Source organism: Colobus angolensis, unplaced genomic scaffold (assembly GCF_000951035.1).
Source record: "Colobus angolensis palliatus isolate OR3802 unplaced genomic scaffold, Cang.pa_1.0 Scaffold10, whole genome shotgun sequence".
NCBI lineage: Eukaryota > Metazoa > Chordata > Mammalia > Primates > Cercopithecidae > Colobus > Colobus angolensis.
In genome coordinates, this window is record NW_012110919.1 from 19,000,862 (window position 1) to 19,020,689 (window position 19,828).

General features: G+C 41.2%; 1 protein-coding gene across 1 annotated transcript in view; it reads right to left on the reverse strand.

The window, feature by feature from the left end:
- Positions 1 to 1,380: 1,380 nt before the first annotated feature.
- Positions 1,381 to 19,828, reverse strand: part of PRDM4 (PR domain containing 4) — a 26,271-nt gene continuing 7,823 nt past the window's right edge. The window contains exons 4-11 of the mRNA XM_011935684.1: positions 17,956 to 18,750; positions 14,974 to 15,123; positions 13,240 to 13,358; positions 11,655 to 11,740; positions 10,709 to 10,836; positions 9,425 to 9,739; positions 7,835 to 8,003; positions 1,381 to 3,048 (exon numbers count right to left, since the gene is read on the reverse strand). Of these exons, the coding sequence (XP_011791074.1) occupies positions 2,736 to 3,048; positions 7,835 to 8,003; positions 9,425 to 9,739; positions 10,709 to 10,836; positions 11,655 to 11,740; positions 13,240 to 13,358; positions 14,974 to 15,123; positions 17,956 to 18,750 (2,075 nt within the window). The 3' untranslated portion in view covers positions 1,381 to 2,735. The remainder of the gene's footprint in view (positions 3,049 to 7,834; positions 8,004 to 9,424; positions 9,740 to 10,708; positions 10,837 to 11,654; positions 11,741 to 13,239; positions 13,359 to 14,973; positions 15,124 to 17,955; positions 18,751 to 19,828) is intronic.

A 19,828-nucleotide genomic window follows, 5' to 3' on the forward strand; every position in this document is an offset into this window, starting at 1 on the left:
AGTTTGGTGATTAGATCAAGTTTACATACTTGATGAGGGGCTGACAGCTTCTGGCATGTTTATGCTTCTCGGGACACAGGTAAAGGAGTGTTTACTAGAAAGCAGGGACACAGGTCAAGCGTGAAAAGGCTGACAAAGACTCTAGTTCCTGTTACCTCTTTGCCCTCTGAGAATCTCAGCACAACAAAAATGCCAGGATTATGAGCAACTCACCTTTCTGAGAAGGAAATGCCAAGCATACAGTGAGCTACAAGAATACTCTGAACTAGTTTATAGGCTTTGGCCTTGAAAACTCAAATTATTCCAGTCTTGTTTATATTACTAAAATCTAGGGCTTCTTGGGTATTCTACACCTCAATTTTTTTGGTGCAGAAACCTATGTTAAAATGAAAAATGTAGACTAATGGGAAACTATTTCAGTTACTGTTTACATTGAACACTGCGGGAGCCACTGACATGTATGAACATCTAAACAGTATTAATGAAAAGGCGCTCTTAAAACTCTCCATTTACAGTTAAGGGAAGAGGCATAGAGAGCTTACATAATTTGGCTAAGGTTACAAACCTTCATCACACAGCAAAGCCCACACTAGAGAACATTCTGCAGGGCTCTAGAGCCTCCATACACATCCTGCCTCTCACCGTGACCATTTACTAAACAGTAGCAATAAGGCCACCCAAAATGGGCAGAAAAAGCTGAATGCATTCATGTCAAAGGGCGCTTACTCATTTATTCATCTTGTGAAAATGACTTAGAATTTAAAACTAAGAGGTAAAAAAATGGAGAGACAGTTGTAAACACTAAGCACTAACAGCTACATTTTCACTAAAAAGGTTTCCAAGCTTCCTCGGCCGTTTGTTTCTGTGACACTAGGCATAACGATCTTGGATATCATTTCAGTTTTGGGAATGAAGGAAATTAATCCAGTGTGTGCTACTGAGATAAAGGAAGAAAGAGAGCTTACAGTTCCAGTACCAGTGGTTTCCTGAGAATGGGGGAACCTGCCAGCTGGATGCCTTCGGCAAAAGGCTGAGTATAAAGCTGCCCTGAGGGAGGCGTCACGACCCAGTGTCAGCAGCCACCCCTAACCATCCACAACACATCCTCCAACTCTCCACTGCAGACCAGTCACATTACTACAAGGAGGTAACAGAGTAAAGGTGTACCTTAGGCAGGAAAAGGGCAGAAGAGGGCTGGAAGCACAGGAAGCAGTTTATCTAAGTACTAATAGCAGAAACAATAAGAATATGAACTCGAAAGCTATAATACTCTAAAAATGCTCTCTCCTTCTAACGTCAGAAAGATTCAAATTGTACTTGACTTTCCCTAGAAGACTCACTCATCTCCTTCCTCCATAAAACGAGACTACCAGAGGAATCTTGTATTTTAAAAAAGTTTAATTTTAATCCTTCCTAGAGGAATACAGATCTGAATGAAATACATTCATTCCATAAATACATTAGCAGCAAATCCTTCCCACCAGAGTCCTCTACTCCAACCTAGAGGTTGTGCCTTGAGCAGGAGAGCATGTTCCATCAACCCTGTCAACTTAAGGGTGGGTCTGCTTCTGAAAAACACTGGATATGCATGGGAGACACAATGACCAGGGGCACATGTGACTTAACTAAGCTGGGACCCTGAAAACAGGCCCATGTGGTGACCATTCAGCCTTCTTTACCTTCCAAAAATCCTTTGGCATCTTCCATGCTTCTCTGATGAGGTTCCTCAGCACCAAGACAACTGGGAAGACCTAACTTTGCACATGCATTAAATAATTTGTTATTTTGAGTTGGCAAAGTTTTAACACTTTTCATAAGGTAAATGAAACATAAAAGATTATTCCCTTCCTTCCCTTCCTCAGTTGAGTCCACATGTACTTGTCAGGAGACAATCCAGCAGGCATTATTTGGGCTCTCTATATCTTTAGGCCCCCTTTGTCTGAATGGCTGGAAGCTTACTGGAAACAAGAGAGCCATGTCTAAACCTACAAAGATCTCCATGTCACAATAACCAGGTGACTCACGCAGGCTTCCATCAAAGCTAGTTTCTTTGGCAGAGGCCAGGCATCTCTCCTCTTGTTCTCTCCATCGTTGACTACTGACTGACTGACTGCTGCTTTTTTATTTGCCCTCCAGGCACCTGCTAAAACTTTGGAAAGCAAGATCTACCCTAAACTCCCAAGTAGCCAGGAGCAGTTATGGCAGGTGCTGCTTTAAACTTACTAGCTGCCAAGTAGCACACTTATGCCGCTGTATCCCAATCCATTCTGTGGTGAGTGTAAGTCACAGGAGTTTGCATAAAACACAATCAGCAATCAGGATGGCTATGGGGCAAGGACCAAGTTTAGAATGTTACCAAGTCACAGGACCAGCAGGAAAATGGAAGAATGGAAGAATGTGAAATAAATGTGATTTGTTTGAGCAAAAGGCAGCTTTGATTCAGGCATAAATGCATCTCCCAGATCATCATGTAAATAAAGAACAGACCTCAGAAGTCGACACTTCCCTCCCAGTCCATCACTTAAAATAGGACACATGCTCAATTTTCCCATCTGTTTTGAAGTATTTTCATTAGGATATTCTTCTGTAAGTGCTTTATTCATTCCCAGTCTGTTGTGATTATTGGCTGAAAATAAATCAGGAACCATTTTATATAAAAACCATTATAGTAGATAACTGGTTATGCGTGTTTTTCCATTTGCATTTTCATCCAAAATAGCTTGTTTCTTTTCCTTTTATTTATGTGCAGAGAGAGACTCATCCGCTGAATATACAGCACTGTTAATCCTACAGTCTTCTGTCCCCACAGAGTCTGCTAGATCTTCCTCCTCCGAGTCATCCTCTTCTTCCTCTTCTGGTGCTGATGAACTGGAGGTGGGCCCTTTGCAGGTTTTCAGGTGGCGGGTGAGATGGTATTTGGTTAGATAAGCCTTTGTACATTTTTCACAGACATAATCCCGTTTTCCTTCATGAGAATTGAGATGCTTCTTTAAGTGATTTGTTCTCAAGAACAGCTTATCACACTTGGGACACTTGATCTGGCGTTCTCTAAGAGGAACACAAGAAAAAACATTTGATTTGGGGTTACAAATAACAACTGAGGCAACACTTATTCTTCATAACCGCAGGCCTTTTGTCAGAGCAGCTCTATCCTTCCAAATCAGGCTTTTGCATAGGTGATATATGGAAGACTCATAAAACGAGTATAGTTTAAAAACAGTGTAGGCTGATTTTGCCTGATTTAGAATACTATGTAAATTCTCGAATTCTATGTAAATTCTATATGTATTTCTTTTGTCTTGCTGCATTCTCTCAATATGACGCTTATAAAATTCATTCAAGTTGCTGTATCAGTTGTTTGTTCCCTTCCATTGCTGTATACTATTTACAAATATACCACAACTTATCTATGGTACTGGATTTGTCTTTAGCTAATGAATATTTTGGTGGTTTCCAGTTTTTTATCATCACAAGCAAGAGTGCTATGAATGTTTTTAAATTTTTAAAAATTATTATTATTATTTTTTAGAGACAGGGTCCCGCTACGTTGCCCAGGCTGGAGTGCAATGGCCATTCACTGCTGTGATCATCGTGCACTACAGCCTTGAACTCCTGGGCTCAAGTGATCTGTCCACTTCAGCTTCCCAAGTATCTGGCTCTATACGTGCATGCCACTGCACCTGGCATTTGAACATTTTTATACTTGTACGGTGCTCTGCAATACATATGTTTCTCTAGGGTATATACCCAAGAGCTACATAGCTAAATCAAAGGATATGCACATCTTCAACTTTACAAGATAATGACAAACGGTTTTCCAACGCAGTTGTTTCAATAGACACTTCCATCATTGACGGTTCTGGTTGTCCCATATTCTCAACAACTGAAGACACAAATTTGAAAATGTCTGCCAATTAGCCAGTACATAATGGTCTCTCATTACGCTGTTATTTGTATTCCCTGAATGCCACTTTTATGGAATTGCCATTTTTCTGTCCTTTTCTTAGACTAGTGGTTGTCAAGTAGGGGCAGCTGCCTCTATAGTGGCATTTGGCAACGTCTGGAGGCCTTTCTGATTGTTATACTGGGGAGGGGCGGTACAATTAGTACCTAGTCGGAAAAGGCCAAGGATGCTGCTAACCATTCTACAATGCACAGGGTAGCCGCACAACAAAAAATTAACTGGGTCAAAATGTCAATAATGTCAAGGTTTGAGCAACCCTGGCCTAAAGACTTTAGGACTGAAAAGAACCTCAGAGATCACACAGACCAGGAATTTTTTAACTTTTTTTTTTTTTTTTGAGTAGCTGAACCCCATGTCTTTATGAAAGCCCAACATGAAACAGTTAAAGCAAGTGATTAATGAAATCCTGGAAGGACTGAGAGGGTGCAGTCGGGCGTTCTGAAGCCTGGCTTTCTTAGCATTTCTCCCATCCTGTTCTAGCAACAGATGGCACTGAAGAATCCTTGGAATTCCCCAGAGCAGTTTTACAGCCACCAATCTAATCTAGCCTCTCAATTCTGCAGATGGGGAACATTATGTGCATAAAAACTACTAAGGAACTTGCCCAAGGCCACAACAAAACCCCAATCAAAAGTGTGACTTTTAATCTTCTAGTCTTATGGTTTTTAGAGGTTTATTCAACACGTATTTACTGTGTCTAATATATGCCAGGCACTGCTCTAGATGCTAGGGCTATAGGATGTAGGTAAGCTAAGTCCCTGCCTTCCTGAAGCTTACGTTCTAGTGGACAGATTATACCATAAACAAATGTGTAACATATCAGATAACAATAAAGACTATGAAAACATATGAAGCCAGGTAAAAGTGAAGGGGTCCTATTTTAGATAAGATAGTCAAGGAAGGCCCTCCTGAGGAGATAACATTTGAGCAGAAACCCAAATGGAGGGACGAAGACACACAGGTATCTGGAGGGAGAAGTTTCTAAGGCAGAGGCCCTGAGAATGGATGTGCTTAGTATGCTCAAGGAGTAGCAAGGGGAGGGTCAGAGTGGCCAAAGCAGAATATGGAAAGTAATAAAGGTGAACGGGAGAGGTAGCCAAGTACTATTACCATAACATAAAGGGCCTTCTGACTATGGTAAAAAGCTTTTAACACAAATACGATGGAAAGCCACCAGAGACTTATGAGAGGAGACAGGCACAAGCTGACTTATATTTGAAATGGATTGCTCTGGCACTGTGGACAGAAAACTGTGTGTATGTGTGTTTATCTGTGTTGTGGAGTAGATGAGGAGAAACATAAGTAGTAGCAGGGAGATCAACTGGGAGGCTACTGAAGCCATCCATAGAACAGAAGCTGGTGGTCTGGACAAGGTGATAATTGAAGGAAGGAAAAACTGAGTTGAGAATTACTTCAAGGTGTTTGGCTTGACCAGTGAGGTGAATAATGGTGGTGCCATTCAATGAGCTGCTCAGTACTGGAGGAAATCAAGTTCGTGGGGTAATATTGGGTTGAGTTTGGGACATATTAGATTTAAGTTGCCTAGTGAACATCCAGCATCAGAGCTGCTGAGTTACGGTGAGGTGTACAAGGGTGGAGACATAAATCATAAGATGGTATCTAAAGCCATGAGACAAGATGACCTGGGGAGTAAACATTACTGCTCTTCCTCTCACTTCCTCTTTCTCACAGGATGAGCAAAGCCAGGTTCTGTCACAACCCTTCCACTCTCGGGGGAACACTGGGGCAGAACTCCTCTTGCATTTGGCATTAGGGTTGTAGCTGTTTTCTTTTTAAGTAAATAAATAAAAAGACACCACTACTACTATACCCACTTTGAAATGTACCAAAGTAAAAATACAAGCATCCGAAAATTTTACCAATGATCTCCATAGGAAGCCTAAAGCCTTATTCAAAAACAGTTTGAGGGAACGGTGCTTCTTATATGAATGACTTATACCAGTTTTAAGTTTTGACTGTCCAAAACCTTCTTTCTATCCCATGGAAGTTTGGAAAAGAGGCTTACCATATTTTCTCATCCTGATAAAGAGTCCAGATCTACATTTGTTAAGCAAATGTAAAATGAAAGGATAGAGGCTGGTATCAGCTTGATTCAAGCAAAACTTTTCCTCAAATTATAACTGTATGATATTTAAGAAACAATATATCCACCTGCCAGAGACACTGTGGAAATCAGTCTTGTACATGGATGAAGTCAGTAGTCCTTAACCCTGGCTGGGCATGAGAATCACTTGGGGGGCTTTTTAAAATACCAAGGCCAGGGCTCTAACTCTGAACAATTAAATTAGAATTCCTGGGCGGGGTCCTAGCACCAAATGTTGTTTTTCACATTTTCCAAGGAAATTATAATGGGCAGTCTTCTGGACAAATATTTGTCCCCCTCACCCCAAATTCGCATGTTGAGGCCCTAACACCCAGTGTGAGGTGGAGCCTTTGGAAGGCAATTAGGGTTAGATGAGGTCATGAGGGTGGGGCCTCCATGATGTGGCATTAGTGTCCTTACGAGAAGAGATCAGAGCTCTCATATTCTTTCTCTTTCATTCTCTCAACAGAAATGTATTTTCTCCCAGTCCTGGAGGCTGGAAGTCAGAGATCAGGGTGCCAGTCAACGGGCCCTCTTCCAGGACTGCTCATGACTGCCTTCTCTCACTTTGTCTCTCCCCCATTGTTTGAGCCACAAAATCTGTGGTATTTTATTACCACAACCTGAGCTGCCTAGACAGGCTGTTAGACTAGATGATCCAGGGATCTCTTTTGGCTCCAATATTGCACAATTTGATGTAATATTTGATAATTTGTTTCATTTTATAAAATTTCACACCAGCAACGAAACTAAAGAAGTCTTTGTTTTAGAATGTCCTTCTGAGAGTTATGAATGTAGATCCAGGCTCCTTGGCTGTTTAGCATCTCAGGCTGCACTGTGATGAGAAAGCAGACAGAACAACTGATATCAAAGCCAAGTGTCTATCCAAATTCTACATTAAGAATATAACGTTTTCAGTGAAGATAGATTTCTAAAGAGAATCTCCATAATATAAGCTGAGAATGTTTTCTTCCTCTTCTAACACTTGTTAAAAGCTAAGGACAACAAAATCCATCCCTTCTTTCTATGACCACTGTGACTAATGCAGTCTAGACATTTAATTACACTTGGATTCATGCAATAAATTCCTAATTGGTCTTCCAATATTTAGGCTTCTCTATCCTCAATCATCCTCTGTTCAGCTGCCTGAGTAATCTTTGTATTAACAGAATGGGTATGTCACTATGGCACTCTTTTCCTTAAAATCCTATAGTGTTTGCACAACAATGTGAATATAACTAACACTACTGAACTGGGCGTTAAGATAATTTTTTTTTTTTTACTGCAATTCAGACACACACACACACACACACACACAGAATATTTCCGAAATGGCAGGGACTGGCAGATCCTTCAGTGTCGCCATTTTCTAAAATGAAATAGAATTTTCTTAATAGGACCAAAGGCTCTTCATGGTGTGGCTGCTGGCTCTTACTCTTTTCACTCCATCACTCTCTTACATGCACACTATCGTCCAACTATAAGCAACCACTTGTAGTCAATAGTCCTTTTTGCCTCTATGTTTTTGTAGGTGTGAAAAAAGAGTACACGTGAAAAATAAGAAAAAGAAGCTAACAACTGAAATCTTCCAGGATAACACCAAAAACAATGTTCCAACCTTGGCTTGGCTACATGGAACACAGAAGGCTTCTACCATGGTACCAAGGCAGGAAACAGATGATGAGCCAGGACTCCTCAGCCCTTCAATCAGCAGGCAGGCTGCAGCCACAGCTGAGGAACAACGTCTTGGCTGCAGGATAACTTACTGAGTGTGGATGAGCACATGCTGCTTGAGGTCCTGCCTCCGCATAAACAACTTGTCACAGTAATCACACTTAAGATTCTTCTCCCCAGTGTGGATAACCATGTGGGACTCCAGGTGAGCCTTCTGGGTGAAAGACTTGTCACACAAAGTACACCTGTAGTTCTTCTGACCTGCAAATCAGCCCAAAATATCACACCGTGAAGAAAACAACTGCTGGCATCCCCAAGACAAACAGGCACACATATGGGCATGCAGCAGAGGCAGCAACGAAACAGAATTGGCTGGTAAGCGGCACTTGACTGTCTAGGGTTGTCTATGCGGGACCACTCAGAGCCCCTGAGTTTATATTCTGCAACTATAGCTAGTAAATTAATCTGATCTCCTTTAGGACTTCTGATCTAAATATGTGTTGTTAAAAAAGTACAGGTGATACATAAAACTTGAAAAAAATGAGTTATAATCCTAATGCCCTGCCTAACACAAACATTAAACAAAAAAGAAAAAAAAACAAAAGAAAAAAACCACCTCATGAATTCTAGGACTTATCTATAGGGAAACATATTTTTACAAGCTAGACTTCATAGTTTTCTATCTTTTTAAAACATGTAATATTGCCTTATAAACCAGGGATGAAACAAAATCCTTTCAAGAGTGCAAAAATAAGATTCCTCTAAGTCAGGGGTCAGCAAAACTTCTCTTAAAGGCTAGATAGAATTTTAGGCTTTGTGGGCCATAAGATCTCTGTTGCAAAAGGATGAGGAAGAAACTTTTGAAGATTTGGAGAAAAGATGACCCAAACAAGAAAGCTAAAACCATCAGTTATTTTGTAGTATGTATTAAAAAAAGTTAGTGGCCAGGCACAGTGGCTCAGGCCTATAATCCCAGCATTTTGGGAGGCTGAGGTAGGCAGATTGCTTGAGCCCAGGAGTTCAAGACCAGCCTTGGCAACATGGCAAAACCCCATCTATATTAAAAATACAAAAATTAGTCAGGTGTGCTGGCGCACATCTGCAGTCCATGCTACTCAGGAGGCTGAGGTGGGAGGATCACTTGAGCCCTGGAGACAGAAGTTATAGTGAACCAAGAGGGTGTCACTGTACTCCAGCCTGGGCAACAGAGTGAGGCCCTATCTCAAAAAAAACTTTTTTCTTAAAAAGTACTAAAAGAAAGGTGTTGGTTTGAATGGAATTTAGAAAATGGAAGCTCAAAACATAAATTGTGGCAATATTTATTGAGCAATAATATTAAAGAAGAGAAACTAGCCCTGGCTGGTGACTGAGGTGAGCTCTAATGAGAGGCTCAGACTCAGAAGCTTCTATTTAAGTCCAAACACATTGATCGACTTCCTGATTACTAAGTGCATTTTCCCAGGCACCTTCCAACTATGGTGGGGAGACCTGGAAAGCAGAACATCCTAATAACTGGAAGTGACAGCCTCCAAGGAATCTCAGTTAAACCACAAAGGTTTCCACACTGAATTCTTTCTCTGACATCAAATCTCAACTCCGCCTACTGTCCCTCTACAAAGCCTTTACTATCACATTTTCTAATTGTTGCAAAAATTCCATTCTGATGGGCCAACACAACTTACCTGTATGTATCTTGAGGTGGGTCCGCAGATTGCTGGGATCACTAAAAGCCTTGCTACAGAAATCACACTTGTGGGGCTTCATACCCATGTGACCCATAAAGTGGACATGAAGTTTGGAAGGAGAGATAAAAGCTTGGGGGCACATTGAGCACTTCCACTTCCTTTCTTTGCTGTGACTTGGCCCATGGCTGCCGCTATGGCCCTGGGTAGGAAGATGGTTGTGGATGTGGCTGGTCAGATGGGCTTTGAACTCTGTGTAAGAATTGCACTCCTTGCCACAGTTACAGAGGTGCACATCTGGGTGTTCAGGAACACCTTTTAAAATAAAAAATTACTCATTATCTCCTGATACTTGAATCTTAAAACTTGTTCTTGATATTAACAATGATCGCTTGCAGTTCTCCTTTCTCCCCAAATTTCCAATTTGTCCACTTCCTATAAAACTCAAATGTCTTATTCAGTGCTCTATCCCCAGCATCTAAAATAATGTACTTAGGGCCAGGCACAGTGGCTCATGCCTATAATCTTAGTGCTTTGAGAGCCAAAAGTGGGAGGATCACTTGAGGCCAGGAGTTTAAGACCAGCCTGGGCAACACAGCAAGACCCCATCTCCATAAAAAAAAAACTTAAAAATCATTGGCTGGGCATGGTGGTGCACACCCATAGTCCTAGTTAATCAGAAGGCTGAAGCAGGAAGATTGCTTGAGCCCAGGAGTTCAAGGTTATAGTTGGCTATGATTGCACCACTACACTCCAGCCTGGCAGAGTGAGACTTTATCTCTAAATACACATACACAAAATAAAATAGTGTACCAGGCACCAAGAAAGCACTTGGTAAATACTGGATTATAAGGTCTCTTTTATAAGCAAAATATTTAGATTTTGTAGCATACACAAACTCTTAAACACCACTTGTCATCATGAAACAGCACAGCAAAGAGAAAGCCTATGCAGGTTAAATCAAACCGAGGGGCTTTGCTGTCCTTCGTGAGTTTACATCTCAATGGTGCTAGCTCAAAAAGTAGCCTTAGGAACTTCAATGCCCCAAACCAAAGTCCTACCATGAAAGACCATGTCATATGAATTACTGCTTGGTCAATAACATTCGGCTTGTGAAGAACCTCACAGATTTTAACACCTCAAATACAGAAGTAATAGTTTGCTTTTATACAAACAAAGGTATATGATTTGCTTCAGCTAACATGTATATCATTACCAAAACTTTAATCCTGGTCTTTGGTATTTTTACTATGCTAGATTCATGATAAACATATATTAACTTACCAATCTGCTGAGCATAATCTCGGCTATAATAAAAAAGAAGTTCATTTTCAGGAGGGATATCTTGTGAGGTGCAGAAAAAGATTTTTCCATCATGAGGATAGGCCACCAAATTCTGCTCTTCCCGGTTCCTAAGTTATCACATTTAATAGATGAAGCACATTAATTGTGAAATGCATACTAAGCACAACATTCCCCCCACTGCAAAATCCTATATGAAAGCTCAGGCAGAACTATTTCCTCTGGAATATTTTTGTAATTTCCCATCCTATCTATGAGAAGGCAGTTGTAGAGAAACGGAATTCTTACTTCAGCATATTAGCTGATGACCTTTTGTAGTCAAAAATACTAGAGTCTCTTATTGGAAGCAAACAAAGTAAATAAAATGAAATCTTTAAAAAACATTATGACAAAGACATGGAGATAGCTAGCTAAACAAGGATTAACTCTGGTAACTCAGGGGTGGACTAAGAGCCAATATAAAGAAAAGGCACCCACTTGCAAATTCAGTGGTAACTATATTGTTCCTTAGTAAGTTTTTTTTTTTTTGAGACAGGATCTCACTTTGTCACCCAGACTGGAATGCAACAGCACCACCATAGTATGATCACAGCTCAAACTCTTCAGCTCAAGTGATCCTCCCAATAGCTGGGACTACACGTGTATACCACAACACCCAGCTAATTTGAAAAAAATTGTTTTAGAGATGAGGGTCTTGCTATGTTGCCCAGGCTGGTCTCGAACTCCTGGCCCAAAGCAATTCTCCCGCCTCAGCCAACCCAAGTGCTGGGATTAAAGGTGTGAGCCACCATGCCAGGCTGCCTTGGGCTTTAAGTATGTCCAGGTGTTGGTGTAATTTGGATTCTTAACTCTTTTCTCTGTTATGCAAAGTTTCCTACAGAAAAACATCTAAATTGTAACTATTTTTCTCATCCAAGACTACTCATACCTGGCTTTGCGCACAAACATCATCCAATTACATTCATTTTCATCAGTTGTAATGATGCAGAATTCTAGGACACCATTGTGGTATATCTGCCAACAGAAAGCAAGCACACATGTCAAATGCACTGACATGCAATAAAGTACCAGCAATCATCTCATTTATTCATTTGCAGTAGGTCTCAGCTTTCCTGGTGTCAAAATATATTCCTACCTTCTCCAACATTCTATCATTTCAACATTCTCCCTATTTCCAGCAATACAGTAAAGACCATCAGAGACCTACAGTTGGTGCTCAGTGAAGAGACTGACTTTGTTTTTGATCATTCAAACTTTGCCTGGAAAAGACAAAAAACCAGTCTACCTGTCCACCTGTCTTCATCATCTATCACACAGTAGGCAATGAATGACAGAATGTCCATTAAGGGCAGAGGATCATCCCTTCTCATGATTTTCCCACATGGGCCTAGCATGCCAAATTTAAAGTTCCCAATGACAGTGGTACCTTACCTTTCCAATGATCACAAGACCCATTTTCCCCTTACTTCAAATTTGCAAGCATCATTCCCAATAGATATCCATGTGAAAATCTTGCATTTTTAACCCCTTTCACTAGAAAACTAGAAAAATAGGCCAGGTGCACTGGCTCATGCCTGTAATCCCAGCACTTTGGGAAGTTGAGGAAGGCGGATCACTTGAGGTCAGGAGTTCAAGACCAGTCTGGCCAACATGGGGAAACCCCATCTCTACAAAAATACAAAATTTAGCTGGGCATGATGGCAGGTGCCTGTAAACTCAGCTACTTGGGAGGCTGAGGTGGGAGAGTCGCTTAAGCCCAGGAGGCAGAGGTGGCAGTGAGCTAAGACGGCACCATTGCATTCCAGCCTGGGCAACAGAGCAAGACTCTGTCTCAAGAAAAAAAAAAAAAGAAAACTAGAAAAATAATCTTAGCTTCTTATTCCAGAATTATTTCCCAAGGTAAATATTTGAGGAATGTTTTAGTTAATTATAAAATGAGACTTTTATCATATAAACAAAGTCCATGGTCCCAGCTGCCACAAGTAATTCAAATGCATCAAACGGTTAAAATAATTGGATTAACTCACAAAATGGAGACAAAAACAGTTTGTCCTCTTTCCAGTAGCTGGTGTTTTGCTGTATATTATAACTTGGCTACCAAGAATGATGAATGCACTTTGGGAGGCCGAGGTGGGCAGATCACAAGGTCAGGAGATCGAGACCAACCTGGCTAACACGGTGAAACCCTATCTCTACTAAAAATACAAAAAATTAGCTGGGCGTGGTGGCAGGTGCCTGTAGTCCCAGCTACTCGGGAGGCTGTGGCAGGAGAATGGCGTGAGCCCAGGATGCAGAGCTTGCAGTGAGCCCAGATTGCACCATTGTACTCCAGCCTGGGCGACGAGCAAGACTCTGTCTCAAAAAAAAAAAAAAAAAAAAGTACATTAAATAAATGATGACCAGTGAATGGCACTGTATCAGTTCTGGCTGATTTTGACTTTATCATAACTTTGTAACTACCTCTTACTAAGAAAAACAGCCAGAAGCCACAGAAAAGTTTCATCAGGACTGACCTTCCAGATATGGTTAACTGCCTTGTCTGTCCATTCTGCTACTTCCATGGAGTGACTCTGCTGGCCAATTAGAGGCCCAAAGCAAGTCCGCACAGGAATGGTTTCTCCAGTCCATACACCTATCAGTGGAAGGACACCAACTACACAATCAATGATTTAAATAGCAGGATATAGAAAACAGAGGTGCTTCACCCATGCAACGAATCTTATTTTCAGTGAACTTAGGAACCATTATGTAGGCTGGGCATGGTGGTTCACGCCTGTAATCCTAGCACTTTGGGAGGCCGAGGTGGGTGGATCACCTGAGGTCAGGAGTTCAAGATCAGCTTCGCCAACAGGGTGAAACCCCGTCTCTACTAAAAATACAAAAATTAGCTAGGCGTGGTGGTGCACGCCTGTAGTCCCAGCTACTTGGGAGGCTGAGGCTGGAGAATTGCTTGAACCCAGGAGGTGGAGGTTGCAGTGAGTGGAGATCAGGCCAATGCACTCTAGCCTGGGCAACAAAGCGAGACTCCATCTCAAAATAAAAAAACCCAATATGCTAGCACTCCTCAGAAGTGGCTAAGCCTTGTGGGTCCCAGCCTGTAAATATATAAAATGTAATGAACAGATAACACAAGGCTCACAATAAATGCTGAGTAAGAAGCAGTATCAGAAATTCCTGAACCTAGTTTTATCCACAGGGAATCTTATCATGTCTCTCCAAATACATTATTTTGGAGTTAAATATAGAAAAGTTTGGGCATGGTAGCTCACACATATAATGAGCCAACACTCTGGGAGGCCAAGGCAGGACTGCTTGAGGCCAGGAGTTTGAAACCAGCCTCGGCAACATAGTGAGATGCTGTCTCTACAAAAAAAATTTTTTTTTTTAATTAGCTGGGCATGACTGCACATGCCTGTAGTCCCAGCTACTTGGAAGGCTGAGGCAGGAAGATTGCTTGAGCCCAGGAGGTCCAGGCTGCACTCAAGTTACTGCACTCCAGATGTCGGGCCAACGCACTCCAGCCTGGGCAACAGAGTGAGACCCAGTCTCTTAAAAATAAATAAATTAATTCAAAATAACAGAAAACATTATTCTATTGTAAAAATATAAAGCAATTACTATAGAAACAAATCAAACTTCTAAAATCTTTTGTGCTTAAAGCACTGCTGTATTTTACCTAAACTGTCTGATGCTTTCAAATGACTCACACCCAAACTGCAGCTAAAAGAATAATGAACCTAATTTTATATTTCCAAATAAATATCACAGTAACTCAGAAGCCATGCTAAATTCAAATATTGGTAAAGTCTGGCAATCTACATTCTTTATTCCTTTTTTCTAAGGAGCATTATACAATTTACAAACATTTGATCTAAATTTGTGTCAAGGTTATCAGTAGTGAATTTTCCATGTTTCTATAAAAGAAACTAAGTTTTAAGAAATGGGTTGTTAGAATAATTATTACTGGATGGGACAGCTGAGAATAAAAATCTTCAAAGACTCAGTCTAGGACTTTTTGCTTTACTCAATACTGATTCTAACAAAGGAGAGGTTTCCCACTAAAGTTTTTGACTTGACTTATTGCTATCATCAGTGGACAAGACTAATATTCCATAAAAGCATAAACCTTAAGCCATAAATTGACTTCTGGTCCAAATAATTACTAAATTATACACATCCACTTTTACAACTGTACCCTACAAAGGAAGAAGAGATTTAATAGTGTTTTACAGTTCCAAGGTTCTTACCAACTTCTGCTCCCACAATTGACTGACGGAGAACAAGCTGCTTTGGGAGAGAAAGCCTTGCTCTGCTCTCTATTGGAGTGTCAGGAACAAAAGTCACTGGTCCATGTTCGGGACAGTCTGAGGGATAGGCGCGGTCACAGAGAGTGCACCCTGTAGATGGCAAATTCGAGCAATACAAATGGGTTTAGTTCAAGGAGGCTAAATTACCACCAGGCTTTTTTTGGTTTTTGTTTTTTGAGACGGAGTCTTGCTCTGTCACCCAGGCTGGAGTGCAATGGCACGATCTTGGCTCACTGCAACCTCTGCCTCCCAGGTTCAGGCAATTCTCCTGTCTGAGCCTCCACTGTAGCTGGGACTACAGGCGTGTGCTACCACACCTGCTAATTCTTCTATTTTTAATAGAGACGGGGTTTCCTCATGTTGGCCAGGCTCGTCTGGAACTCCTGACCTCAGATGATCCACCCGCCTCAGCCTCCCAAAATTCTGGGATTACAGGTGTAAGCCACCGTGCCCAGCCCCAGGTTTTAATGTAAATGCTAATTACTAAAATGTATCCAGTAAGAAGCATGGTTCTAACAGAGATATGCTGATCAAAGACTCACTTCCTTACACTAATATATATATCCACTCTTGCACCACTCTTCAGACTTCAATAAGATCTGATTTTTTCTTTTGATCCAACAGGACAAGTTTCCTATTCAGTGCATAAGAGAAACATTGATCAAAAAATTGGCTGGGTATGGTGGTTCACGCCAGTAAACCCAGGAGTTTGGGAGGCTGAGGCGGGAGGATCACTTGAGCCCAAGAGTTCAAGACCAGTCTGGGGTAACACAGTGAAATCCTGTCTGTTTAAAAAAAAGGTAAAAATAATAATAATAATAATAATAAAAGAAAAAATAGCATCACATTACTTCAACAATCAAGTACATTATCCCTTACATTAAGTAGGTAATACATTTAGGTATGATGCCGTAAAGTCCAAAAGATTCCAATTCTGAACTGTAAGAGGAAACTGAGTTTCCTCTACAGAGTTTCCTCTGCTGTTATGCAGAGCCAAAATATGGCCACAGTGGTACAGCTGGCTCTGACCCCAGTGCCTACGCTCCGACTGTGCTACGCTCCGACTGTGCCAGTTTCCGAAGCCAAAAACCAGGGTTTTCTCCTTAATCCTTCCCTCCTCCAACTTTATCCAATCAATAAGCTCAACTGGGCTCTCTGAAAATGTCCTCTACTCTTCTGCATCCTAATTACTTCTACTCTAGATTGGAGAATCATCACCCTTCCCATAAATTACAGTATCTTCCACACCTCCTTGCCGCTCAACAAATTTATTCTCACATTGCAGCAAAAGCCTTACCCCAACCCTTACTCCCTAAAACTCTTGACCTGGTCTTAAAAGAGCCTTTGTGTTCTGGCTCCTACTTCTCTCTCACCACATGACCCCTCTCCTCACCCTCATTGTATGCTTCAGCAATTCTGAAACACTCATGATTCTTTTGGTTCTAGGCACTTACAGGTGCCAACTCCTGTCTTCCTGACTCTCAACTGCCCACACCTTTCTTGTCCTTAAGGTCTGTGCTAACATGTATGTTACTTCCCTTGGTTAAGTCTTCCCTGACCCTTCCATGGCCTGGCTAGTTGCTCCCCTTTAGGCTACTTTAGTACCTTGCACTTAATCCCATCTTCACACTTATTATTATACTGTATTGTAACAGTCTCCTATGTTTCCTACCACACTGTAAGCTCCTTAAAGGTATGTACACACACCGTCTCTTGGTAGACCGTTCTATCCCTAGCATCTAGCAAAGGCTGCCACATAGTAAGCACCAAAGAGCCCGGCAAGATGGCTCACACCTGTAATCCTAGCACTCTGGGAAGCTGAGGCAGGAGGAATGTTTGAGTCAAGTTCAAGACCAGCCAAGGCAACACAGTGAGACCCCCATCTCTACAAAAAATTTAAAAAGTAGCCAGGTGTGGTGGTACACACTTGCGGTCCCAGTTACTCGGGAGGCTAAAGTGGGAGGATGCCTTGAGCCCAGGAGGTTGAGGCTGCAGTGAGACGTGATCACACCACTGCACCCTAGCCTGGGCGACAGAGAAACCCTATCAATAAAATAAAATAAGCACTCAACATGTTTCCTGCGTGAATGAAACGTAGTGACACCAGTAAATCAACTGTTTTTATATTGCTTTTTGTTGTTGTTGCCCAGTAAGAAAAACTTTTACATGCCCAAGAATAATTTATATGCACCCTGAGCAAAGAAAAAAATGCATTTACATTCACCTACATTTTTCCATAGGGTTATAAAAGTGACCTAATAATTTTCACAAGGCATGTCACAAACAACTTTACTAGAATTTACCCCTATAACTCTCTATTTGTGAAATCTTGGGAAATACCTTAACTATTACTGGGCTAAACTGACCTTTTTAAAAAAATATTGTATTATCATTATGATTGTTTTTCAGAGACAGGGTCTCACTTTGTTGCCCAGGATGGAGTGCAGCACTATTCACAGGTGTGATCATAGCCCACTATAGCCTGAAACTCCTGGGCTCAAGCAACCCTCCTGCCCCTGCCTCCAGAATAGCTGGGACTATTCACAGGTGTGATCGTAGCACACTATAGCCTGAAACTCCTGGGCTCAAGCAACCCTCCTGCCCCTGCCTCCAGAATAGCTGGGACTACAGGCACACACTACCGCACGTGCTAAGCTTATCTGCAAAATACACAAATGACTACTTCACATTTCATTTCTTCAGGAGGATGCTATAAGAACCAACTAAATGTATGTATATCATTTGGCTTACTTGAAGAAAAGGCACCACATTAATATAAAGGACAATACCAAGGCAAAGAAAAGTTGCAAGGTCTAGTTACTTTCTATACTCCCTTAATGCCAAATTTTCGTGACTTAACTTGTTAGGGATGGTGGCCCTTTTAACGAATATTTCCAAAAAAGAAAGGCTAAGCACACTCACAAATTGTAAACAAGGTTGCCATGTTTTCCTTGTTTGAATTGGAGTCTTCCATTTGCAGTGAAGGTGGTACAAAAGAAAGACTGTCTGAAGATACATCTACATGACCTGTCCCCATAGCAACCTCCTGGGTGATGGAGGAGACAGCCACAGGTTCTAGGCTGAGGCCAACTTCATGGAGGGAAACAGATTCTAGGGAGGCAAGGCTGTGTGAGGTAGAGAGTGCCACGCTTACAGAGTTGGTGCTCATGGCCACAGTGTGGATGGAGTCACTGAGGGCACTGTCAGACATGCCATTGACCCGACTTGCAATGTGGTCTGTCTCCATGACCACAGGGAGCTCCAGGCCATTCCCATGCATGGGTATCACACCACCATGTCCTACAGCGTCTGCTGCAAGGTTGTTGCTCACAGAATCCACAGACAGAGGTTCATGACTTCTGGAGCCATTTGGGATTTGGGAATGGTCGCCTGCAACACCGTCCATTGTAAGCTCCTCTGCCATTCCATCTGTCGAAATTGGGCTGGTAACCCTAGAAACGTTCTCCATAGTGATTGCTGTGTCCAAGGCCACCTCATGGCCATCACTGGGATGAAGACTCTGGGCACCATGTGTGTTCACAGAGCGAGAATCTATTGAAACAATGCCTGGTTCTAATCCAACATTTCCATTGGACTGATACGGATCTAGTGCTGAAGGGTTATTGGTGATAGATAATGCTGCATTACCATCAACATTTATAGAGTTGGGGTGGATGTACTGAGGAGGTGGTCTGTCAGCTAAATAAGATAAAATGCCTGGGAAAAGGAAAAGATAAGATATCAGAGACTTTTAGTACATTATTGAAGAATTCCAAGCACTAGAAGCTACTTCCTTACAAATATTACTAAGTTCAAATAATCTCCTACTTCTTTAATCGATACACATTATTTTATAAATAGCAACATACATATATTATAATTGAGTTTTTCCTGTAAAACTCAAAAATCCTTAAAAAGTTAACTATGTTCCTTTGAAGCTAACTGGGAATCACTAACAAAAACACTGCCTTTAATATACATATGGTTGCAATTCCTGAGTCCTAAGGTGTAAAATTTGCTCTACTAATTATTAAAAGGTAAAATGATTTAAGAACAGATCTTCTACGTGAAAAATAAAATTAAATATAATATAATTAAACTATCATAACACAAACTATTTAATACAAGTCACAATTGTACCTGTTTTATTAAAACAAAACAAATTAACACTTGTGCTTGGGAGGATGTGGTGAAATGACACTTACTAAACTGCCAGTGGACTGCTAAAACTTCTTTGTGAAGTATATATATTAAGAACCTCAAAAATGTTAATACCCTCTTGTACAAGAAATTCCACTTATGGTAATCTTCTCTAAATCCATTTTGTAAATATTATACATAAAGACATTCATAAGAGCGTTACAATGGTAATAAAAGCTGGAAAAACCAAACTGTCTAACAATAAAGATAATAAACCATCAAATACCCATTCAGTAGAAAGTAATGTATCATTAAAAAGGATAATTATGAAAACCACGTAGCAGCAAAGGAAAATACCCACGTAACAGCAGAGAAAAAAATAAAGTGAAAAAAGTAAAGATAAACAATTGTATAGAAAGTATGGTCTTGGGCCAGGCACAGTGGCTCATGCCTGTAATCCCAGCACTTTGGGATGCTGGAGTGGGCGTATGGATTCAGTGCAGGAGTTCGAGACCAGCCTGGGCAACATGCCAAAATCCCATCTCTTTTTTTAAAAAAAGTTATTTATAAAAAAGAGAGTATGGTATGGTCTCAAGGCAGGCATGTGCCTGTCGTCCAAGCTACTCAAGAGTCTGAGGTGAGAGGATCACCTTGA